Genomic DNA, 25996 nt, shown 5'->3' with positions numbered 1-25996 from the left:
AATTTACAACCCAAAATATAAAATGGAGCCAGACAGAGTGTGTGTTGTCCAATGACCCACATTCAAATCTACTGCAGGGTTCTGCTCTGGTTCTCCAGAACAACAGTTCCACATGTGAGACACAGAATGAAGAGCCTCTGATTGACCTCCCTTGGCAGACCGGACCCGTATTGAGCGGACGAGGACGAGGCGGAGTGATCGCGATTGGTTGAAACCGGCGCTAATGAAGTGCCAGGAACCAGCGGCAGAGCGTCAAATCTATTCACCGTCAAAGAGTTGGAGTTTGAGTCACATCGCTGACGTTCAGAGTTGCTTCTCTGTTACATCACATTCTCTCCTCTGCTTCTTCGAGTGCCTGGTGCCGATTCTCAGACACCTCCGGGCTGGATGCCATCAGAGTGAAGGAACAACCTGCTGTCAGGTTGATTAGCGGGTGAAAAGTCGTCGCACATTGAGCGTTGGCACGAACGGGAACTCGGAGGCCTTCTGTGAGATCATTGCTGCATGTGTCTGTCGCGGTCGTACCGTGATTGACGTGTAGCGATCTTCATCGTCTCTCCACCTAGAGGACTCTTCATCCAGCTGGAGCTCACTGTTTGAACCTGGAGTCAGCCGACGCTTCAAGTGTTAAAGCTGCATTCTCTCTAGTGTCCACCAGGGGGCGACTCCTCTGGTTGTATAGAAGTCTAGTCTAAAATGACTCTACTTCTCTCTTGATTTATTCCCTCAGTAAACATTGTAAACATGAGTTTATGGTCTCAATCTCTAGTTTCAAGTCTTCTTCAGAGAGCATCGGGGTCCTGGATCAGTGGCAGAAACCTGATCTGTCTCCTTGAGGATTTGTCCTGTCAGCTGCTTTTCGCTGGCTCAGAAAACCAAACGACTAAATTAGCCTCTGATGGAGAGATAACGCTGAAACATCTGCCCGAGGGACAATCTGGTGTCCTCCAGAAAACCTTGGCCTTGTTTGCACTGCAGACTAAAAACAAAACGATTCCACAGAAGCCCTGAAGCAGCGCGGTGTTGTTCTTCAACCGCACTGGGATCAGACTACACGACAGGTATTTGTCTTTCCAGATGGTCCCAACGTGGAGCAGGGGGGGGGCACTAGGACCCATGCTGGGAGCCGACCGCACAGCTTCAACTGTGCAGCAGGTTCACGTTCCACGAGTCTGTCCTCTGGTGACCGTCCTGCTCCTCGTTTGGCACGGATCTGAATCTGCTCGTCTTCGCTGAACTCTCGACCTTCACCGGCGGATGAAATGAAGCCGGCGGAGCGTTGAGCGTCATGCACCTCCCTGCCTCATATTCGACTCCCCCTGCAGCGCTCTGGCAGCTCCCTCCTCAGAGCCATTACCCAAATGATGAGGCTTTTACAGGAGAACAGAGACGAGTGAGGGACAGACATGAGAGACAATGGAAACTACGTACGTTCACTTTCATTACAGTGATTTGATTAACGTCCATTGTTGAAACACAAATACTTAAAGATATTAATGCACGCTCCACTCCAACACCTAGTGGAGCGTCTCATCCCGTCTTCACTGTAGACCTGTAGCAACACGTTATGTAATAACACTCCGTCGTGTTATAACTAGACCAAACGTAACACGCTGTCACTCAATAAGCTCCTGCATTTTGTAATAAACAGTCTGAAACATGTAATTCATTTATATATCTTCTCTTTGCAAACTCTCACCAAATACTGTCCCACAGACGGCCGTCGGCTGTAGTCCTCTTCATCCCGACTCGTGCTTTGATAGTCTTCTTCATCCTGACAGGTCAGAGGTCACGTGGTTGTAATTATCAGAGCCTCTTCCTGTTTCTAATCTAGGAGAAAACAGGATTCAGTGGCCGCCCTGAACACAGCTGCTCTTCCCCGGGGCTCACAGCATTCATCTGAACCAGTGTAGTCCTGATCCTCTATCAGAACCAGTCTCAGTGTAGTCCTGATCCTCTATCAGAACCAGTCTCAGTGTAGTCCTGATCCTCTATCAGAACCAGTCTCAGTGTAGTCCTGATCCTCTATATGAACCAGTCTCAGTGTAGTCCTGATCCTCTATATGAACCAATCTCAGTGTAGTCCTGGTCCTCTATCAGACCTCCATCAGTACAGAGACCATCAGAGAGAATGTGAAGAATTTAAAGTTAAAAAGCAATGTTAGTGTGTTTAATAATCACTCCTAGTGGTGGATATAATGTTATAACATGTTTGTTTGGAAAAGTGTTAAATCATAAAAGTATAATCATTCTATGTATCAAACTATAAAATACAGTTACTGAATGTTTTGAGGGAAAGAGAGAGACCTTTGAGACGGGCTTTTCAGATCCGAAAACAACTGTATGATAATGTGATGAGTTTGGTGAGCCGACTTCAGGAATGTGAGGTGTTAACAGTGGGGGAAGGAGACGTATTGATCAAACAGAGATGTAGATGAAGACAGCCCTAAGAAAACATGGGGGTCGGGTAAACGCAGTTTTATGAGGAGGAGGACAGGTCGGACCAGAGGACACTGTTCAGACATTATGCGGATCACTTAAACCAATGGAGAGCATTGTCCGAGGACAGGAGGAGACAATCAGATTCCAGCCAATCACAAAGCTGATGATGGACTTTTGAAAGTAAACTACTGACTTTTGGGTATAAAAACATTGTTCGGAGAGATGTTGTTCAGTTCTTGGCGATCCTCTTTACTGTAAACTGGCGTTTGTAGGCCGGTAGGGGGGGAGAGTCTTTGAACTCGGTTTCGCGATTCCTTACTGTCGACAGTGTAATTCAGTTTGTAATTGTCTTTTTAGCATTTGTGAATTATAAATACTTTTTCATTGTAAGCCGGATCCAGCTGATTTTTCTTAGCGTGACTTCGTTGCTCAAACAACAACGAAAGAGCGAGAGGTCCGCGGCTTCCTGCGAGCAGAGGTCTCACTCCATTACAGAAGATGGTCTGTTTCTATAGAGTTATTCTTAATGATGTCATCGGAGCCACCGGGTCAGATTCTGGTGAAACCAGATGAACTCATGCAGGTTCACCAGAACCTCCTTCAGCTCAGACTCCAGCAGAGAGCGGTCCACCGTGGACAGACCCAGATCCTCCAGCAGAGACCTGGTCCACCGTGGACAGACCCAGATCCTCCAACAGAGACCTGGTCCACCGTAGACAGGCCCAGATCTAACCCAGATTGCAAAAATACTCCAAGTTGGGTAATTGCTTCTTTAACAGTCCGACGGACCCGTTAAAGCGGCGACGCGTGTTGGAACAGCGTCCGCTGGTCTGAGCTGACGGATCAGGAAGCCGTTCACGCGTCGGTTTCCCAGCAGAGCCTTTTTTTTCAGATCTCCACCCGGAGGCTTAAAGTATTTACAACGCCGCAGCCTGCTTTTCCTGGAGCCTCCCCGAGGACGGCATTACGGCTAATGGGGGAGATATGGCCGAACAGATGGAGCTGTCGCGCTGCGGAGACGCATCCTCACGCGGCTTTTTAGTTTGTTGGTTTCAGAGAGTCGGAGTTTAAACTGGATGTTGTGATTCGTAAAGAATTAAAACGAGGAAGAACCTTCCTCTGCAGAAATGTGACAATGTGCATTTAAAGACGTTAAAAACACCTTAATGGAATATACAGACTCCTGATTTCACTTTGTTCATTCTGAAAACGTTTAATTTTTCATAATCAAGTGTCTTTTTTGTTGCTCGGTGGTGCAGAACAAAGAGGAAATACTGTTCACACACACACACACACACACACACACACACACACACACACACACACACACACACACACACACTCAGCGTGAGTGGTAGCACCGGTCCAGGATATAAAGACAGCTAATATACAGCTATTTACATGGACTGCTCTGCAGTTGGAAGTCTCCTGCATTTTGGAGATAAAGCACCTTTATTTATTGTTGATATGTTGGGGTATAGTTCTGTTTAAAGGGTCAGTTCACCAAGTCGACGTTTCAACCTTAAAATAAAACCTGGAGGGACTACATTACCCAGCAGCACGACGGTCAATTAAAAGTCCTGAGGAACAACATCTAATAAACTATATTCCAAATATGTAGAAATAACTGAAAGGTCTTATTTTTCGCGGACGATGAAGAAGGAATTTAATATTTGTGAATCAAAGAACAATTTCATTTAAAAGCATATTTTATGAACAAAGGCTTCTGACTTCCTAAAACCTTTGTTCCACTGTGATTGCGATGAACCACATGATGACTCCGGTATCAGTAGGGCTGGAGAAGCAGTACCAGAATAACCCAGTACTGAGCAGAACCGTCTCCAGTCAAACGATATATATCTGCAGTCAAACCTGTTTCTACTCATATCGCAGCCGATCAACGCAAACGCAGACTGAACGCTTCCATCGACATGAATTGCATGAAGTGGAATGAGAAAGGTGTGGAATGAAGTCTTGTAGGTGTCGGTGGTACCGGTATCGCCGCTTTGAAGCTTTGAGTTTGGCGATTTCGGCGTCGCCATTTTTGATTTCGGCGTCGCCATCTTGTTTTTGTTTGCAACCGATGAACAGGAAGTGACCATATTAGGGCTGAGGTGGAGTGGCGTAGAGACGCCGTATACGTCTCTGGTTGCTGTAATTAAGGTGAACTCACCCTTTAAAGCTAAAGGTTTCTTCTAGAAGGCACCAAGCAAACACCAAACAGTCTGTCCGAACACATCTGACCCGGACAGAAACCCTCGATTCACAGTGTCTGAAAGGAGTGGAGAGGAGACGAAGCACAGCGCAGAGGTAGGAGCAATGAAGGTGTATTTGAAGAAAGCCATCATTCTTCCTAACCGTGTGCTGTGCTGCCGGCCTCTCTTTACCGGTCCTTTTGGTTATTTTGGGCAGTCCTCAGTTAAAGAAAGCACAGTATATTCCTCTCCAGGCTGCAAAAAAAGGGATTTTTAATAAGCACCAAACTTGTAACGTCCTCTGTTTTAGTTCCAAATGCTCCTCACGCGGTCCTCACTGGACGCTCGGTGCCAGCAGGTACCCGTTGAAGGTGATGTAAACATCCACGTCGTCGCTGTAGACGGCGTTCTCCCTCTCCCTCTTGTAGAGCCGAACCCAGACCTCGTCGTTCAGGGCCAGGTCCATCATGACGCTCTGGCTCTGCATGATGGACCTCTCGCTGGGCTGGGCGTACAGGATCACCTGCTCCTTGTCGTTGTGCATCAGGTGCAGGTAGGTCTCCTTGAAGTTCCAGGTGTGGATGTTCACGTTGAAGAAGTAGATCCCCGGCACGTAGCAGTAGAACTTGCCCTTGAACATGTTGAAGTGCTCGTGGAGGTTGACGAACACCGTGTCGAACACCAGCGCCTGGTAGTAGTCGATGCTGTGCAGCGACTTGCGTCGGCCCACCGAGAAGGAGGAGCGGGGGATCTTGCAGGCGTCTCCAGGGGAGCCGGCCTGGCCTTTGGTGCCTTTAGGGCCCATGGGTCCTCGGTGGCCGAAGGGTCCCTCTAAACCGGGCTTGCCAGGTGTACCCTTGTCCCCTCTGTCTCCTTTATCACCTGCGTGGATGAGAAGAACCACAGGTGAGAACAATCGTACTTATGTCGTCGTCCTCGTCGTGTCCATGAACAGCCCGGCCGGTCCAGACGTCGTGATTGGTTTTTAGCGGCTCTTACTGAGTAAACGACAGCGCCGATAAATAAATGCAACGCCGTTAAGCTTCGTCTGACTTTTATTGCGCCTACAAATTCAGAAATGGAAACAAGTTACAGGAAAGCTCTCGCGTCTGACGTCTCCAAGTGCTCCTCATAAATCTGAAGGGATTCATCTTCATTTTGTCTTCTAACGGACCGTGAGACAAAATGTTCTGAAGGAGGATCTGTCTGGAAAATGTTAACTGATGCGTTCAGGAGCCAGTTTTAAAATGCTGAGTCAAAACCCATTTGTTATCTGTGACCTGTGCTGAACGCCGCTGAGGACCGTATGAGGAGCAATAACCAGTATTTATTTCTGCGAGAGGGAACATCGTCACATGTCAAGTTCTAAGGCGTTCCGTCAACAAATACTTTCTCCTCATCTGAGACAACTAAAGTTTAATTTGAAGGAAAAGACTAAACGTCTCAAAATGAATTGTTATTTTGGAATCCATCAGTGAAAATCTCCTCCTTCTGGGGCCAAATGAATAATTTAAGACATTATCTGAATAATGCACATAATCACACAGCTGAGGACAGAGCTGCTTCTCTCAATAACCACTCGACATCCCATAATAACACAGAGAAAACTGCATTCTAGAGATTTTTAACCACGTTGACGTTTGCTGCGACGGTGAAATGTAGCTCAGGTGTCTCCCATTGGATCAGCTTCGAGGTGCTTCTACAGCTTGATTGGAGTCCAGCTGAGGTTAATTCAACTGATTGGAAGTGAATTTTGGAAACACACACACACACACACACACACACACACACACACAATGAATACGAATGAGACGAATGCTGAATGAGAATTGTCGATATTGAATCACAATATTTTAGAGGCGTAGCGCTGAAGGGCGACATCTTAAAGGCGGAGTCTTGGTCCGTTGATCTGGTCAGAGGCAGAGAGAGCTGAAACTTTTGGTTTCTATTTGATGATGACTTCCCAAATGTTGGTACATTTGTGTCTATTCAGCATATTCCATATGTTGAATATGTTCTTCAAGCAAACAGACTCCTGCAGAAGTCCAAGTAAGTCCTGTGCAAACACACTCAAGTCAGTCTCTATTGTTGTGAGCAGTGGGAGAGTCAATACAGAGAAGAAAGAGTGTGTGTGTGTGTGTGTGTGTGTGTGTGTGTGTGTGTTTTCTGACACATACGCAACTTCAGTGCCAGGTGAAGCCTCCCTTGTTGCACAGCTGCACTACAGCATCGCTCCACACTCTTTCGTCTGTAAAGAGGACTAACAGCTCGTCAGGGTTACATCCTTTCTTCTACATTTTCCATCCATCTTGTCCAAAAGTCAAGTTCAGCTTTCTGTTTGCGTGACCTGAAGGTGGTCCAGGAGAAAGTCCTGCTTCAGTCACAAAGACATTCTGTAGTTTAGAGAGTTCCAGTCAACGCATGTCTCCGCGCATTTTGAAGTATCGCATTCAGGAAACGGCAAAAGTCAATAAAACCTCCTCTCAATTTGACCCCTAGCGAAGTCAACGCAAAGCGTGTCCAAAACGTTAAACTGCAGCTTTGTAGTGGAGACGTTGTGGGTTCTGGGGGGGTTTGATCTCGGGTCAGAACAGACTCGGCATGATGTGATGACACATGGTTTGGAGCGCTCTGGTAGAGTTGGCCGCTCAGGCTCTGGTATTAAACACACATGTTCCCTCTCCAGCTGTGATTGTGGAGTTCTTGGATTATCCTTAATATCCTTGTATTTCTTTTTAATCCCTTTCCTCTTGTCACATCTTTACACATCTCTCTGCGCTTCCTCCCTTCAGGCTTAAACACACACACACACACACACACACACACACACACACAAGGCCACACTTTGGCGTAAACACAGATTAATCATCTCGTACAAGCTGCCACAGGTCAGTCATGTGTTACATGTAGGAGTGTTATGGAGTCCACTCGGTTCCTCCTAGTGACCCGTCTGCTCTTGTGGTTGTTGTTTCATGTGTTTTGGTGGATAGAAGTCAGGCTGAAGAAGGCAACGCTCTGTTGAAACGTTGCCTTCTTCAGCCTAATAAAACTGTCTTGGAGCTCCGAGTATAAACGTCTTTCTTCCTTTCACTTCACAGCTCGCATGAATTCATTTGTTGATATGCATTTTCTGTGAAAGACACTATCAAAGGCTGTTGACGTTGCACTTTCATTGACCCTTGTCTAAGCCCCGCCCCCTCAGAGCCACTTTGGAGCCCACACTGTCACTAACTGCACTCCCTGAAGTAATATCAAATTATGGGGGAAAAAAACAAAAAGTGGTTTCAGAGAGAAGCAGAAAGAAGAGTGTAGAATATGTGTTTGAAGGATACATCAGGAGGAAAACAACATGAACAATATCACCGCATCACACATGTTTAACTGTCAACATCATCCCTTCACTATAAGAACTCATTCACTGCATGATGTTTACATGAAACACATCAAACTCACTATGGTTCTATAGTCGGAATAAATGTGACGAAGACTTCCCATGTTCCGTCCAGTAAACTTTGATTCCCTGCTCAGATGCTAACAGATGCTAACAGACGCTAATCCAGGCTCTGGTACCTTTGAGGATGGTCATGTTGATGACGGTGCGGACCTCCGGTATCTGATACTGGGCCGTGGCGGCGGGGGTCTCCGGGTGGTCGCAGCACCGCCTGCAGAGCCTGGAGGGAGGTCTGGAGGGGGAGGGGACGCAGCACGCCAGGGGGAGGAGCAAAAGCAGCCTGAGACACACCGGCAACATGGCTGTCACGAGCTGGAGGCGGAACGAGACAGAAGGGAGAGACAGTGGAGAGGTCACAGCGGGGACGAAGACACTCGAGACTCTGACGCACACAGCCACAGATGACCAGAAGACCTGGATCAAGAATCCAAACCTCAGGTTGTAAAATATAGATTTCGGGGGGGGGGGGGGGTTAAACACACCGGGACTCAATTGGATGTGAAAACATCAGCAGCACCGCAAGAAACACACACACACACACACACACACACACACACACACACACACACACACACACACACACACACACACACACTCTCTCTCTCTAGCTGTTCTCTCTGATACACATTTTTGCAAAGTAAAAAGCAAGAGATGAATCCTTTAAAGTTTCTATATTTACAGACTATGACAGTAGTTTTGTGTGACTATAAGATAAATAACATTACATAACAGAAAACATATGGCAGTCACATGACCCTTTTACCCAGAGTGCCGTATGGTAAACTGAGTGCATATGAGGAGGCAACCTCCATTACTGTAAAGTCAAAGCTTCACGTGTTAAAGCTGCATTCTCTCTAGTGTCCATCAGGGGGCGACCTGATGGACCTCTCTCTTTCTACCTCTCATCCTTCTCTTTCTACCTCTCATCTTCTCTCTTTCTACCTCTCATCCTTCTCTTTCTACCTCTCATCTTCTCTCTTTCTACCTCTCATCTTCTCTCTTTCTACCTCTCATCCTTCTCTTTCTACCTATCATCCTCTCTCTTTCTACCTCTCATCTTCTCTCTTTCTACCTCTCATCTTCTCTCTTTCTACCTCTCATCTTCTCTCTTTCTACCTCTCATCTTCTCTCTTTCTACCTCTCATCCTTCTCTTTCTACCTCTCATCCTCTCTCTTTCTACCTCTCATCTTCTCTCTTTCTACCTCTCATCTTCTCTCTTTCTACCTCTCATCTTCTCTCTTTCTACCTCTCATCCTTCTCTTTCTACCTCTCATCTTCTCTCTTTCTACCTCTCATCTTCTCTCTTTCTACCTCTCATCTTCTCTCTTTCTACCTCTCATCTTCTCTCTTTCTACCTCTCATCCTTCTCTTTCTACCTATCATCCTCTCTCTTTCTACCTCTCATCTTCTCTCTTTCTACCTCTCATCTTCTCTCTTTCTACCTCTCATCTTCTCTCTTTCTACCTCTCATCTTCTCTCTTTCTACCTCTCATCTTCTCTCTTTCTACCTCTCATCCTCTCTCTTTCTACCTATCATCCTCTCTCTTTCTACCTCTCATCTTCTCTCTTTCTACCTCTCATCTTCTCTCTTTCTACCTCTCATCCTTCTCTTTCTACCTCTCATCTTCTTTCTTTCTACCTCTCATCCTCTCTCTTTCTACCTCTCATCTTCTCTCTTTCTACCTCTCATCCTTCTCTTTCTACCTCTCATCCTTCTCTTTCTACCTCTCATCCTCTCTCTTTCTACCTCTCATCCTCTCCCTCTGTCCCTCTCATCCTCTCTCTTTCTACCTCTCATCCTCTCTCTCTGTCCCTCTCATCCTCTCTTTAACTTTCATTGCATTGTAACTTGTGAGCAGCTGTGTTGTTGGTGGATGTGGATATGTTATGCTTTATGCATTCTACACCAGGTGCATGTAGAAAGCTGGAATACTTTGACAAAGTTAACCTTTCTGCAACCGCTGTCCTGCAAACATGATACAACATGTGATATAATAAATACCTTCATCTGAGCAGCATGTCGGAGTCTCGTGTCCAGTTCAAAGGAAACATCCGTAACTTTACTTTAGTCTGAGCTCCTGTCGGTGGGTCAGCTTCTGTATCTTTCCTGACTCTTATTTAACTTAAAGTTAGTTTCTGTGTATTATGGATCTATTATTGAACAGATCTCATGTTTGGTAACCGGATATCTGACACCTCTTGAGCTGTTATATCATGACCTCACGTTACCCCCCCCCCACCAAACAACCAGCAGGGTCTCCCCCAGAGCCGCGTGCACGACACGCATAAACACTCGTGCCGCGTAACGCACCGACCGCAACACACATAATGAATTCATTTAGGGAGCCACGTCTACACACGCCAGAGCATCAGCTTGGCATGCAGCTGCAGTCCGGATAAACTACACACACACACACACACACACACACACACACACACACACACACACACACACACACACACACACACACACGAGCACCGTGCACTATGAGACGCGTGCACGAGGATAACCGGCCAACTTTTTCCACAAAAAAAAGAGCCGCTGAGTTTGTGAAGTAACTTCTTGCACGTCTCTGTAGGAACACGCCGCCCGGTGTCGCTTCTTCTTCTTCTTCTTCTTCTTCTTCTTCTTCTTCTTCTTCTTGCGTTGTGTTGTTGTTAAAGCTCCGGTGGGGGGGGGGGGGGGGGTATTATTGTGCCGAGCCGTGATTGTCATGAAGTCGTTGTCACATCGTGTCAAGAGTGTGTGGTCGCTTTGTTCTTACCTGGTGGAGTTTCACCGGAGGAGGAGGAAAGAAACCGGTCTGCTGGTGTCAGAGGAGAGGAGGAACTACTGAGGAGCAGCCTCTCTCTCTCTCTCTCTCTCTCTCTCTCTCTCTCTCTCTCTCTCTCTCTCTCTCTCTCTCTCTCTCTCTCTCTCTCTCTCTCTCTCTCTCTCTCTCTGTGTGTGTGTGTGTCTGTGTCTCTCTCTCTCTCTCCCCCTCTCTCTCTCCCTCCCCCTCTCTCTCTCTGTCTCTCCCTCCCCCTCTCCCTCTCTCTCTCCCTCCCCCTCTCCCTCTCTCTCTCCCATCCCCCTGTCTCTCCCTCTCTCTCTCCCTCCCCTTCTCTCTGTCTCTCTCTCGCCCCCTCTCTGTCTCTCTCTCTCTCTCTCTCTCTCTCTCTCTCTCTCCCCCTCTCTCTCTCTCTCCCTCTCTCACTCCCTCTCTCTATGTCTCTCTCTCACTCCCCCTCCAGCCTCCCCTTAACCTCCACATCCATCACTCTCTGAGGAGGGTTTTATGGTTTTATGACAGAGAGCATGAGGAAGCTGTCACCACTCAAACACAACATCAGGTCAACTCTGTCCACGCTTTCACTTTATCGTGTCCATAAGTCTCAGATTCTGGACCGTTAGCGTTCTCTTTAATTCGTCCCACGCTGAACTGACTCTGCAGGGCCAAAAATAACTCTCCTAAACTCCCACTAGTTCTTAAATCAGGCTGTCGGAGCTTCTTTTATTCTGCCGTCCTTTATATAAAGCTGTCATCTGATTCTCTTCCCTCTCTGGGGAAAAAAAGACAAGATGATCTGAAGAAGAAGGTTTTTTGCAGACCACAAGACACAAAGGAATACAGACGAAGTGAAACCGTTGATGCACTTTAACGTCCCATCTGTAAGCTCCTGGTGAGTTAAAGAAACAATCCACTCTTAGAAACACGGGGAGCTTTTCATTCCAGATGTTCAATGAATCCTGCAGACCTCTAACGTCTGGGTGTCCTGAGGGCCTCGAGGGCCAATCGTTCAGTGAGCACATTCATCAATAATGAAATATAACAGAAGCATCTTATGGGGTGTGTATGAAATACAAGATAAAAAAAAGAACTTTGACCAAAAGAAGACAGCTTTATTGGTGAATAAAGAAAGAGGTGAAGTCAAAGCTTCATGTGTTAAAGCTGCATTCTCTCTAGTGTCCACCAGGGGGCGACTCCTCTGGTTGTATAGAAGTCTAGTCTAAAATGACTCTACTTCTCTCTTGATTTATTCCCTCAGTAAACATTGTAAACATGAGTTTATGGTCTCAATCTCTAGTTTACAGTCTTCTTCAATACAGCATGATGTTCATTTAGTACATTATGGAACATTTAGAGTCAACCACACCATAAAGAGGGGATGATTTAGGGGCGGGGCTACACAGTGATTGACAGGTCTCTACCAGAGACGTATACGGCGTCTCTACGTCACTCCTCCTCAGTCCAGATATGGTCACTTCCTGTCCATTGGTTGCAGAAAAACAACAACATGGCGATGGCCGTAATCCAAGATGGCTTATAGACAGTCTACACGCAGACCACGAAGCGCTGTAGCGTTAATTTCACTTGAATAACTCCTTGGATTCCGTTTGATAAGCAGAACAAAGTCTTTCCTCTTTAGACGTCTCGCCCTGCAGCCCTGTTGTACTCCTCTCTCATATGGAAGGATGTCTGTGATGGTAAAAACAGATAATTATACAGCAAACTTCACCAAACACACTGTTGCTTCCTAGAAACCGCACCTAACAGACTGTTGAGATGATGTCACAGGCTGCTGGAGGGGGGGTATATAGGGTTGGGTACCGAACTCTGTACTTGTAAGACACCCTGTTTAATAAAGACTCCCAGACTGCTGGATGTGGTTTGCATTCAGCACAGATGGTCCGGTAAGAACTGGAGAATAAGAAGATGTCCTCATGTCCATGTTTTCACAGGAAACCACTTGTTTAGGTTCAGAAAAAAAAATCTCCTGGTTCGGGTTATGATGAGTCCGTTTGTTCCGTAGACAGACTACTGCAGCCACACAACGTAGTAAAGAAATTGAACATGAATACCTGACACGTCATCCGGTAGTTCTTGAAATATTTCAGCGTAAAATCTAATTTCTTCAAACAATGATTGATTTCCAGTAAATTCTGAAATAAATAACAGCATCACCTCCGGAGGATCAAACGCAACTTAAAAAGTAAAAAAACGGCCTCTGAACTTCAGATGCTTGGCTGCCCGTTCTGAGTCTACTGAGGACGATTCAACGCGACAAGAGAGGCTAAAACATCAGACCAATGAGAACACGGTATCGACAGCGTTTCTTAAAGAGAGCACCTCAGCTCTGATTATTTCGCCAGAAGGCTTGAAAGTTGAACCAGCAATCTTCTGAACTTCAAAGCCGGTTTAGCTTCCTGAACGGAGGATGTCCGTCTGACACAACATTCATTCCAAGTTATTCCACATGTCCTCCCAAGTTCCCCCTATACCGTCTATGCATTTATATTTATCATTAACAGCATGGACTCAGTTTCCCTTTTTTGTTTCCGTTCCCGTTGTTTCCAGCTGCAGCTGTTTCCAGAGAACGAGCTCTAAAATGTAGCAGCTAAACAGATACGATTCCCTCAGGACTTGGTGAAGAGCAAGATAAAAGGAGAGTGAATGTGGGAAACAAGTTCCAACAGCACTCTTAATGAACGCTATACCTCCGCTCCACGTCTGCTGGATGAGTCGACGGGTAAACAAAAACTACATCAAATACTGAGTCAAAGTTGAGTTAAACTGAGCTGAAGTATTAACTTGAAATCCAGACGTCATATTAGCTTTAATGAGCATGAATTATAGAGGTAGCGCTTCAAAAGAAGACAGAATAGAGAGAAATGGCATGTTGTTATGTTTGTATTCTGACTTGTAAAATCTATTCAAGTTCATTTGGTTTTCTTTCATTACTTTTCCATCAGGAGTTTGCTCCTACTCCCTAGTTCTGAAGATTAAACCATCTGAAGAAAAAGGTGTTTTCATTTGATCCCGTTTACGTTAAAACTCCTTTAGGTTATAAAACATCCTGGCTGGTCTCATCCAGTGTCCGTAAGTCATAGAATCCCACAAAGAAGTATGAAGACCGCTGAAGGCCCCACAGGACCGGCAGGAGGAAAGGTGTCCAACGAACTGAGATCTTTCAGTCAGGAGATAGCTGTTCTTTCCCAGGCGACAACCTCCGGTTCTGCAAAGTGAAGTCAGAGCTTCATGTGTTAAAGCTGCATTCTCTCTAGTGTCCACCAGGGGGCGACTCCTCTGGTTGTATAGAAGTCTAGTCTAAAATGACTCTACTTCTCTCTTGATTTATTCCCTCAGTAAACATTGTAAACATGAGTTTATGGTCTCAATCTCTAGTTTACAGTCTTCTTCAATACAGCATGATGTTCATTTAGTACATTATGCTCCATTTAGAGTCAAACACACCACAAAGCAGGGGATGATTTAGGGGTGGGGCTACACGCTGATTGACAGGTCTCTACGTCACTCCTCTTCAGTCCAGATGTGGTCACTTCCTGTTCACTGGTTGCAAAAGAAACAACATGGCGACGGCCATAAACCAAGATGGCCGAATCGCCGAACTCGAGGCTTCCAGACAATCCAACGGGTGACGTCATGACGACTACGACGGGCCGCTGCTCGTGTGAAACAGGATGTCAGTGTTGATTTGTTTGTCAGGTAGCTTGCGTACTTCAATAAGATTGACGTTTGTGTTCCAATAACAACAGAACTACCCGGAAGCTTCCTGTGAAGACAGAAGTTTATTATGATGATTGGTTGTAATGATAGAAAATTGACTTTTTTTGTTGCCGGACTTTCGTTGGTTAACATCTGTGAGCTACAAGAAGTAACGTTCGTTGTACTGTTATATTTCAGAGCTCCACATATCAACGCGCTCATCCATCTGGTACCTTCCCGTTTTTACATATGAAACTTTGGTTCCACCGCCTGTCTCTCTGTCACTTTGTCTTTTGTTCTGTCTCTCCGCTTTGTCTCTCCACGTCTTCACCAGCTTCTCTTTCCCCGCTCTGTGCGACACCTTTGAGGTCGCATCTGTGGAAACTCGACATGGGAGGAAGATGAGACAGATGGTGGGAGAGATCGGGGGAGTTAGCAGTGTGTGTGTGTGTGTGTGTGTGTGTGTGTGTGTGTGTGTGTGTGTGTGTGTGTGTGTGTGTGTGTGTGTGTGTGTGTGTGTGTGTGTGTGTGTGTGCATGAGAGACACCTCTATGAACTGAAAGCTAATTACAGATCACACATGTGAGAGAGTGGTGTAAGACACATACATCCTTAGACACACACACAGACACACACACACACACACACACACACACACACACACACACACACACACACACACAGAGACACACACACACACAGAGACACACACACACACTTCATTTCTTTTGTTAATTCCACTTGACTTTAGACTCTTTGAATGGAGCATGTGTGTTACACAAAGACTAAAATATGTTCTTCTAGAGAGCCTGATCTTAAGGATGGAAGGTTTTTTAAGAGGAAGATTTAAATACATCGAGACACACACATATAAAACCACAAGATGTTTTCTTTAAGCCAGAGTGGAAAGTTAAAAAAAAGTTTAGTTAGTTAGTTTAGTTGTCTAAACCTAACTGTTGGTTTAGTTGTCTAAACCTAACTGTTGGTTTAGTTGTCTAAACCTAACTGTCGGTTTAGTTGTCTAAACCTAACTGTCGGTTTAGTTGCCTAAATCTAACTGTTGGTTTAGTTGCCTAAACCTAATTGTTGGTTTAGTTGTCTAAACCTAACTGTTGGTTTAGTTGTCTAAACCTAACTGTTGGTTTAGTTGTCTAAACCTAACTGTTGGTTTAGTTGCCTAAACCTAACTGTTGGTTTAGTTGCCTAAACCTAACTGTTGGTTTAGTTGCCTGAACCAGATATTTTGTGTCGCTGTAGACGAAACCAATAGATTGCATATCCTGAGACACTGTTGGTAGGTGCCATGCTTTGGTACCGAATGTTCCCAAACATTCTCATTAAACTTCATCTGGCTGTTGCAGAATTGTTTAACGTCAACGTCTTGTCCTGTAACATGCTTCCAACACACGTCCTGACTTCCTCTCCAGAACAAACCCAGCGGAGCTTCAGCCAGCGACCGTGACTGACTCTGATCCGCTGTGACGGACTCAGCTCTGGCCACAGCTGTTTTCACTCAGTTTAGTTTAGTCGTCTCTGTGACTCTCACTTCCACTTTGTCTCCTGTTTGTTTCTTTAGCTGCTTTATGAGCTTTCAAACCTGCAAGTTGAATACAGAAAGTTGTGCCCAACACATGTCTCTCCTGTACAAGTCTGGTAGGACTGCATGAACCGCCTGCTGCATTGGATCAAAGCATGAACTATTAACACTATTATCATTCACCAACTACAACGCCTCACCTGTAAAAACAGTCAACACTGGAAATATGAAATTCTGTTTCTTTGTTGTCCATTTTTTGTTGTTGTCCATATTGATGGCACTTGGGATAAAGGAATTCTTAAATACATTCAAAATAAATATAGGTTAAAAAAAATAAAACAAAATGGCGATGGCCAAAATGCAAATCTCGAGGCTTTGAAACCGTGACTACGTCCACTTCTGTGCACACTAGAACACTGAATGTGTAATAGAAAGTAGTCCATAAGTGAGCAGGTATTAGGATGAGGCTCAGTCCTTGAGGCGCTTTTATTAGAAACTTGTTGCAGGAGATTACAGAGGTTTAGAATTCATTAATTTAGACGACAATCTTGAGGTGATAGATTAAAAGAATTAGAAACACAGAGAATATAACAATTAGTGTGTTAATTTAGCTGATAGGTGGGTTTTCACATTAACATGACTGGTTTCTAATTAGGACTCTATTAAACCTTTAATTGGATTATTCACATGAACAGAAATACACAATAAACTGGTCAGTCAGTGTAGAGTTTTCAGTTTATTTCAATTTGAAGCATCTTGGCTTCTTGTTTTACACCAGAACATTTCACCTGTGTGTGTGTGTGTGTGTGTGTGTGTCTGTGTGTGTGTGTGTGTGTGTGTGTGTAAAAGATAAGGCCATTAGGATAGTACCTTCCTTCCTGCCGCTGATAAACAGTAATTTAATGATAACACTGTTAGACACAAACAAACCAATTCATTAAGAGAAGGAAATCTTCTGCTTTCCCAAACACTGTGACATTTAGAAGGAGCAATTAAAGCTCAGGCCCTTAGTCACTCCATCAAAGATAGTAAAGGACCTTTAAACAACTGGCTGACAAAAGTGCAAAAAGTGAACTAGGATTTAATGTGGTTTGTTTCTACGGTTTTCACTTCCAACTCGTCGCATATGGAGACTTGGTCTGGATGCTTCAGCGTCATTTTTCATTGAGCAGGGAAGTCCGATAGACTTCAACACGTGGTTAACGTTGTGAATTTAAACACTTTGTTCAGGTTTAGGGAAAGATGAGGGTTTGGGTTAAAACAAGTAGCCTACTTTTGTTACATAGCTTTATCCACGTGATCTTGAACTAGGACTTATGAAGATGGATCGGTCAAACAAAAAGAGATATTTCCTCCAGGGGTACACTGTTCTTTCCCCGTGTGAATTGAGAAGTCAATGTTGATGTTTTTGTCATGTAACTTTCATACTTCAGTGATGGCCCTTCTGTAGTTATTTTAACCCAAGGAAACGTTGTATGAGGGTACGTTGTACGTTGTATGAGGGTACGTTGTATGAGGGTACGTTGTATGAGGGTACGTTGTATGAGGGTACGTTGTATGTTGTATGAGGGTACGTTGTATGAGGGTACGTTGTATGAGGGTACGTTGTATGAAGGTACGTTGTATGAAGGTACGTTGTATGAGGGTATGTTGTATGAGGGTACGTTGTATGAGGGTATGTTGTATGAGGGTACGTTGTATGAGGGTACGTTGTATGAGGGTATGTTGTATGAGGGTATGTTGTATGAGGATACGTTGTATGAGGGTACGTTGTATGAGGGTACGTTGTATGAGGGTACGTTGTATGAGGGTATGTTGTATGAGGGTATGTTGTATGAGGGTACGTTGTATGAGGGTACGTTGTATGAGGGTATGTTGTATGAGGGTATGTTGTATGAGGGTACGTTGTATGAGGGTACGTTGTATGAGGGTACGTTGTATGAGGGTACGTTGTATGAAGGTACGTTGTATGAGGGTATGTTGTATGAGGGTATGTTGTATGAGGGTACGTTGTATGAGGGTACGTTGTATGAGGGTATGTTGTATGAGAGTACGTTGTATGAGGGTACGTTGTATGAGGGTACGTTGTATGAGGGTACGTTGTATGAGGGTATGTTGTATGAGGGTACGTTGTATGAGGGTACGTTGTATGAGGGTACGTTGTATGAGGGTGCGTTGTATGAGGGTACGTTGTATGAGGGTACGTTGTATGAGGGTACGTTGTATGAGGGTACGTTACAGGAGCGTTTTCCTTTCCAAATGTATTTACTACTATGATTGAATCTGGAATTATGAATCTGTTAAAATGACTTGAATGTGTTGTGTACAGCATGTATGAAGCTGGCTTTGTATTTGACTGGACTGATAGATGAAGGTTAGAGTCTCCTTTTATTTCTTGTCTCTTGAGTATTCTGAGATCTGACTGAACGTTAGGATATATATAAATAATATCCCCTCATCCGTCTCCCACCATTCTCCTTCCTCCATCTCTTTTTCACTCTAATATCTTCCACCCAATTTTCTCCCTTTTCCTTCCTCCTGTCACGTCCTGTCCTCCTCGTCCTCCTCGTCCTCCTCGTCCTCCTCGTCCTCCTCGTCCTCCTCCTGCTCCCTCGCATCGTTTGCTTCTTTTCACATCTCGGTCACGCTGTCTATTTGATTGCAACTCGCTTCCATGGAGTTTTCTGTCCTTTTGCTTTTTAGGTCATTTTCCATCTGTCTGTTTTCATTTCCATACCCACCTTCTATATTCCTCAGTTCTCAAAGAAAGTATTTTCCTCCAGCTCTCCCTCTGTCTCCTCTTTCTCTCAGATTTCTTTTTACCTTTTATGTTTTGCTAACTTTCTCTGAGCTGTCACATTTTCTTTTTCCGCCTCATATTGCTGTTCCCTCAGCTCTTACTCTTACCAGCTCTCTTCGTACTTTTGCCTGTACTTCTATTCCTCAACCTCCTACTCCTGTTCTATACCACATATGTGTCACAAATATACTCATCTTCATACAGTAGTATACTCATCACGCATTTATTACACACAAGATGAATGTAATGAAGCCAAACTGTGACCTCCTGCCAATGGAAACTTTACAAACATGAAACCTTTGGGAAAACCATTTCATCGTAAACGTATCATGTGACCTGCAAATTGTAAGTAAATTTGCAAGTCTGGCAGGAGTCTTCCAGTTCATATGTATGTTTTTAATATCATAAGTGGGCGTGGTCACCGTGACGTCACCCATTGGTTTGTGCACTACGGTTTTGAAGTCTTGAGTTTGTCATTTTTTTGTGAAATGGACCTCGATTTGTTGGCTCGACACTGTTGCAGGGACCAGCGGGTCACGAATTCCACTCGTCAGATTCTTTAGCAGTTTACCAATGCGAATTGTACGCAGGTTAACATGCTAAGCGTTAGCATTGCTGGTTAGATAAAACAACGCTGGAAGCAGTAAACAGAGTGAACCATCTCACTTCTTTCACATCTCTGTTGAAAGCTGCACATGCTCAGTAGCGATCGGGCAGAACATACGGATTATGTAGCGAGCGACACGTGTTGATGTTGCTGAATGACATGATGAATGACAAGATGAATGACAAGATGAATGACATGATGAATGACAAGATGAATGACAAGATGAATGACGTGATGAATGACATGATGAATGACAAGATGAATGACATGATGAATGACAAGATGAATGACATGATGAATAACATGATGAATGACATGATGAATGACAAGATGAATGACATGATGAATGACATGATGAATGACAAGATGAATGACATGATGAATGACAAGATGAATGACAAGATGAATGACAAGATGAATGACATGATGAATGACATGATGAATGACATGATGAATGACAAGATGAATGACATGATGAATGACAAGATGAATGACAAGATGAATGACATGATGAATGACATGATGAATGACAAGATGAATGACATGATGAATGACATGATGAATGACATGATGAATGACATGATGAATGACAAGATGAATGACATGATGAATGACATGATGAATGACATGATGAATGACAAGATGAATGACATGATGAATGACAAGATGAATGACATGATGAATGACAAGATGAATGACATGATGAATGACAAGATGAATGACATGATGAATGACATGATGAATGACAAGATGAATGACATGATGAATGACAAGATGAATGACAAGATGAATGACAAGATGAATGACATGATGAATGACATGATGAATGACAAGATGAATGACAAGATGAATGACATGATGAATGACATGATGAATGACAAGATGAATGACATGATGAATGACAAGATGAATGACATGATGAATAACATGATGAATGACATGATGAATGACAAGATGAATGACAAGATGAATGACATGATGAATGACAAGATGAATGACATGATGAATGACATGATGAATGACATGATGACGTGATATTGAATCTGAGCCTATAAATGCTAACAACTCTCCTGTTAATAGAATGTTAATGGTTGCTGTTGGTGTCTCACCTCTTCTGCACAGAGAAAGATAAAGGTTCCGTGTGGAACCAAAAATGGTGACGTGGTGAGTGATGCCATAGCAGAACCATTTCTGGTTCCACAAAGAACGTTTTAGACCACGGTCCTTTAAAGAACCATTTTCTTAAATGCTTCCTTAAAAGGGAACTTAAAGTAACCAGAAAAGGTTCTTTGAAGAACCTTTTTTAAATTTTGTTTTGCTAATGTATACCATCCAATAAGTCAAACATGAATGAAGAACCCTTTAATATCCCAAAGAACCATATGACCAACATAAAGAACCATTATTGTTCTCTGTGTGCCTCTCCCATTTTTCTCTAAAGCCACATCCACCACTTTTATTTCTCTTTTTTGTTGTAATGTGATCCATTTCTACGACCAGTGAGAATTCAAAACAAAGCACTCTTGAGCGCTCTGAGCTTTAGACCACAATCTGAAGAAGTAGAACAATAGATGGAAAATGTTTGTTTTTGTAAACTTAACTTTCCACATGACCTAAATCTCCCTGAAACCTTCCCTCTCCTCCTCCGCTTACTTACTCTTCATAGTCCTAGTTTGAGAGCGAGTGGATGTTCGTTAACGAGGTCTCTCTTCCTCCTCTCTCTCTCTCTCTCTCTCGCTCTCTCGCTCTCTCTCTTTTTGCTTTGGTTCTCTTGTTTCACACATTAGAAAAAAGAAAAGAAAAGCTGCTTCCCTTAATGTAAACAGAATAAAACCCTCACATTTCTATCCTTTCAAACATAACTACTCTTTACTCTTTTATGATGACTCATCCATGTGAGATGTACTGTGATTTTTCCATACACAAGTTTCGGGTATGCGTCTGGTTTGATGTGTGTGTTTCGCTTCTTCTCGAGGCAGAAAGCCACACGAGCGTTTTAAAGACTCATTGTTCTCTCTGCTGCAGCTCCTCGTCCCTCTTTACACTCTGTAGTTAAACTCATGCAAACGTTACTAAAGCAAGTTATATGTTGAGGTGTTTTTCCTCTTCCTCTCTGTTTTAATCTCCCTTTGTTAACAAAAGTCAAATAGCATCAAGGCCAGCGAGATGGGGATCCACTGAGCAGGCAGAGGTTGGCCCTGAGCGCCCCAGCTGTGAAACGAGGCACACCTGACGCCAATTAATCCAGACGTTCATACACAAGCTGGGTCCAATTTCAGGGCTCCGCTTCCTCCTTCAAAAGTCTGCGCTTCAAGGCTGGAAATGTCATAAAGGTTTCCCTCGACAGAAGAAACCGCAGAGTAATTCTGAGAAGTGCAGCCTTGTTTTTTATGAATCTGTAGGACGCGACAGGGAGGAAGTGTAGATTCAGCCTCCCGGTCCTGAAGTCGCTCACTTTATAGTTGGAGGTTATTACGTGAAAAAGTCTGATAAGACCGAATCAAAGAAGCTCATCAGAGCATCGCTGTCAGAGACGAGCTCTGAGAGCTGAAGTGTGGTGAAGAGGAGCTTTAGGCTCCAGATCTTATTTTACTCTTCAGACCGACGGTGTTTATTGTCATGCACCAAGTCAAATCCCGTCTATGTGTGATGCTAATGGGTATTTTTGTGCTGCGTTTGCTATTTTAATACAACGTATAACATGAATGTTAACAGCTGGACTTCTACTTGATACGAAGGCTCTCCATGGTTCCTCTGACGTGTAGCTTCAAGTTACAACGTAGGCTGAGTGGCTAAAGCGTGACCCCTTAATGCAAACCCCCATGTAGCCACTGACACTCTCCCAAAGCCTCATGGGAACTGCAGTATTTGAACAAAACAATTGTAAAATCAAAACAGTTTGTTTTATTGATTTAGAATTGTGCTTTTCAGGACGATTGATGAAAGAAACCTCCTGTAAAACATTCCCTCTGAGGCTTGAATGAAATGTGCTTAAACTGAGCATGACCCGTGTGAGTGTGTGCTTCGTAGTCCTCTCCCCGGGTTCTTCGGTCTGCCTTTCGTCATTCTTTTGGGCCTCCCTCTCTCTCAGCATTTCCTGCAGGACCTCTGCTCACTCTCAACACCCTCCTCCCACGTCCTCCCTCTGTCCCAGTCTAACCACTGCTCCCGAGATGAATGCAGACCACAATGAAAACACGGCCTTCAGCTGTTTAACCCATCGCTGTGAGGAACGAGAGGGAGAAGGAGCCCAGGGGAGCGATGGAGAAGGTGGAGAGAAACTTTGAATAGAAATACTTTGCTTTACAGATGCCACAGCTGTGAGTCAAAGTGTGATTAGAACAATATTAAGCCTCACTGCACAGTTCTGCTTTATTGCTCAGATCTGATATTTTGGTTTGTTTTGTTTAGCCGTTCACAGATTCCAGTGAGAACTGCTCACGGTCCTGAACAAGAGAACTACAACAAAGATGTCACACACACACACACACACACACACACACACACACACACACACACACACACACACACACACACGAGTCAACGGTTTCATAAAGTTAACCGGAACATTTTCACATCTCAGCGGTTGAATTAAAGGTTTCCTCTGATGGTTGGAAGGAGTTTGATGATAGATTTGAGAGTATTTTACGATGATCCGCCTTCTTGTGGAGCGATGGCTGAGGTGAGCGTGGATTGATAATCTTTATTTTCGAGTCATGCACATCACGGGTTTATAAGACACCAACGAAACGGCCTCAGTGGACAAACATTTCATTCAGTCTTAAACAGAACATTCTGCTTTCCCTCCGAGGCTCTGCAAATAAAATCTGCTCCAAGAAAAGTTTCCTATCCTAAAACACAACCCTAGTTTTTCATCCCGCCAAAATAAATCAACATGAGTGGAAGTTATTTTTACTAAAGAGTACGTCCCGTCTGTCCTCGTAGACGGGACAGTAAAATCAAAAGACCACCTCGTTCTGTTTCACCGAGCTCACACAGCAAACAAGTGTGTCCTCACATTAAGTTCTGCACCGCAGTTATTCTGTATGAAACTATACGTTTGTTTACACCATAAATCAACAGACCCTTTGTCTCTATGCATGAGAGACAGTTTGGTCCTAATCTCCTGTATGTCACAAAGAAAAGCGGTTCTGGGAAATCAATGGCAAATCTTTCCTATTAAACAGAGATTTCAAACCCTTATCTCAATGATGGCCAATGTCCCAATGAAATATCTTCAGTCTCTGATCAGACGTCAAAGTCAAAGCATTTGACACTTATGTCTGATGTTTGGAGGTTCACAACCATCATCCCCACGAATGGTCAAAACCCGTCCATGTCAGTGTTAGATGATAAGAGCAGCAGATGTTGTATTGAGAGCGGGGAGGTCGGACGGGTCAAACAAGCAGACAAGAGAACTGCTGCTCGTATGAAACCAAGTCAACAGGGATTCATTTTACATTTTACCAAAGTAATGTAACAAACTTGCTTATTTTAAACACAAGCTTTTCCTAAACCTAATCATGTTTTGTTGCATAAGTAAACCTAAAAACTAAGTAAGCCCATGTTGAGAATTTGTTTCAGCTTCATGTAACGGGCAGACACAAACTGAGGATAGAGGAAACATAGTTTGAAGGTTAGAGCCACTGACTAAGTGTTGGAATTTGTTGAGTTGGACGTGAGAACGTGTCGTCTCCGTTTCTATTTTTCTGTTGTTAAAAAAGGAAAAATCAATGTAAAATTGATTAAAAAGAAAAGATTCCACAGTAATGTAGAGGAGCATAAAGCCTGTGCCACGTTCTCACCAGCTTGTGGTCTTTGTGAAGATGAAACGGCAGCTTCCCGTCACACTCGCGTTGTTGCTATGATGATAAATGCGGCGGCGTCTTGGCTCGCATCCACGACGTGTTCTCCTGTTGTTCCATAACTGTGAAGAATTGGTTTGTGAATCCTATCGTGTGCGAGGACTCTGCTTACTCAGCCGGTGTTCACGGTTCAGTGAAGATGTTTTCATCCAGCAGCTCTGAGGACAGCGAGTAAAATACTGGATGGAGATCAAGTGGATTTCATGTTGCTGTGGACGAAGCTATGACCACAGACACAAGCTTCATCTGGACCTCCAGTATTATTACAAAGAGCAGAACCCATTGGGTGGTAATGAAGACGAGTGTGATGTGTTGACGTCTAACACACACACACACACACACACACACACACACACACACACACACACACACACACACACACACACACACACACACACACACACACACACACACACTGAAGGTCAGCACTATGTTCATGAGCTGAATATTTCACTCATCATTTCTGTGAATGTTCATTTATTAAAACTGATTATTAGAATGTCAGCTTTCCCCTGGAGCACTTAAATGTGTGTGTGCACTCTTTGGCTGTTAAAAGTGAGATGTGTCTGTTCTGTAAAATGTTTTATTTCGTGAAGAGAAGCACTCGCTCGATGTTGTGAGGTCAGAGATTGTGTTTGGAGTTTCAGAATACTTTAATACCTTCTCAGGGCGTTTTCATACTTGGCCTGAATACTCCAATCTCAAGCCATGATCACTTCTTTGGAGGATAAGGTCAGTATGAGAAGATAAAATCCAGTCATATCCAGTCTCCTTCTGCCATGATTCATACTCAACATAGTGACACATGGTTTAGACAAGCTCTTATCCAAGGTAACCTTGTCTAAGGTATAAAAAAAAAGATTGTTGGAGAGTTGGAGGCTAGAAGCTAACAGCGCTAACAGTCCAAAACAACAGTGCAAACAGAGATACATTAGCAGGACGACGCTGGCGGTCTGGAAGGAGTGCACTAACATGCACTAAAACGCACGCTCACATGCACTCACATGCACTAAAACACACGCTCACATGCACTAAAACGCACGCTCACATGCACTCACATGCACTAAAACGCACGCTCACATGCACTAAAACACACGCTCACATGCACTAAAACACATGCACTAACATGCACTAAAATGCACGCTCACATGCATTAACATGCACTAAAACGCACGCTCACATGCACTAACATGCACTAAAACACACGCTCACATGCACTAAAATGCACACTCACATGCACTAACATGCACTAAAACACACGCTCACATGCACTAAAATGCACACTCACATGCACTAACATGCACTAAAATGCACGCTCACATGCACTAACATGCACTAAAACGCACACTAACATGCACTAAAACGCACACTCACATGCACTAACACGCACTAAAAGCTATGTCGACAAAGCAAAGAGAAGCTCTCATAACACACAGAGAGAGAGAGACTTCATTCTCTGAATATTATGAAGAAAACAAAACAGAATGAAATGTCGTGTAATCCAATGTGAAAGGGGCTTCAGGTTGTTAAAAATACATTTTACAGTTTTCACATGGATGATGTTGGTTTCATCGTGTATGTTTGTTCAGTGTCGACTCAGATTTCTGTAA

The 25996-nt window shown here is 44.0% G+C and overlaps 1 protein-coding gene across 1 annotated transcript; it reads right to left on the bottom strand.

Moving 5' to 3' along the window:
• Positions 1–3636: 3636 nt before the first annotated feature.
• Positions 3637–11039, bottom strand: c1qtnf6b (C1q and TNF related 6b). Its single transcript, XM_068717476.1, has 3 exons — positions 10855–11039; positions 8208–8400; positions 3637–5519 (listed from the first exon to the last, which is right to left on the bottom strand). Exons 2-3 carry the CDS (start codon positions 8386–8388, stop codon positions 4972–4974), a joined length of 729 nt encoding a protein of 242 aa, XP_068573577.1. The 5' UTR covers positions 8389–8400; positions 10855–11039; the 3' UTR covers positions 3637–4971.
• Between the last annotated feature and the right edge of the window lie 14957 nt (positions 11040–25996).

This window comes from Cebidichthys violaceus, unplaced genomic scaffold, assembly GCF_023349555.1.
Source record: "Cebidichthys violaceus isolate CVI_PGR_0920_01 unplaced genomic scaffold, fCebVio1.0.p SCAF_211, whole genome shotgun sequence".
NCBI classification, from domain to species: domain Eukaryota; kingdom Metazoa; phylum Chordata; class Actinopteri; order Perciformes; family Stichaeidae; genus Cebidichthys; species Cebidichthys violaceus.
The sequence above is the reverse complement of the archived record's forward strand: the minus strand, read 5'-3'. Positions and strand labels throughout refer to the sequence as shown.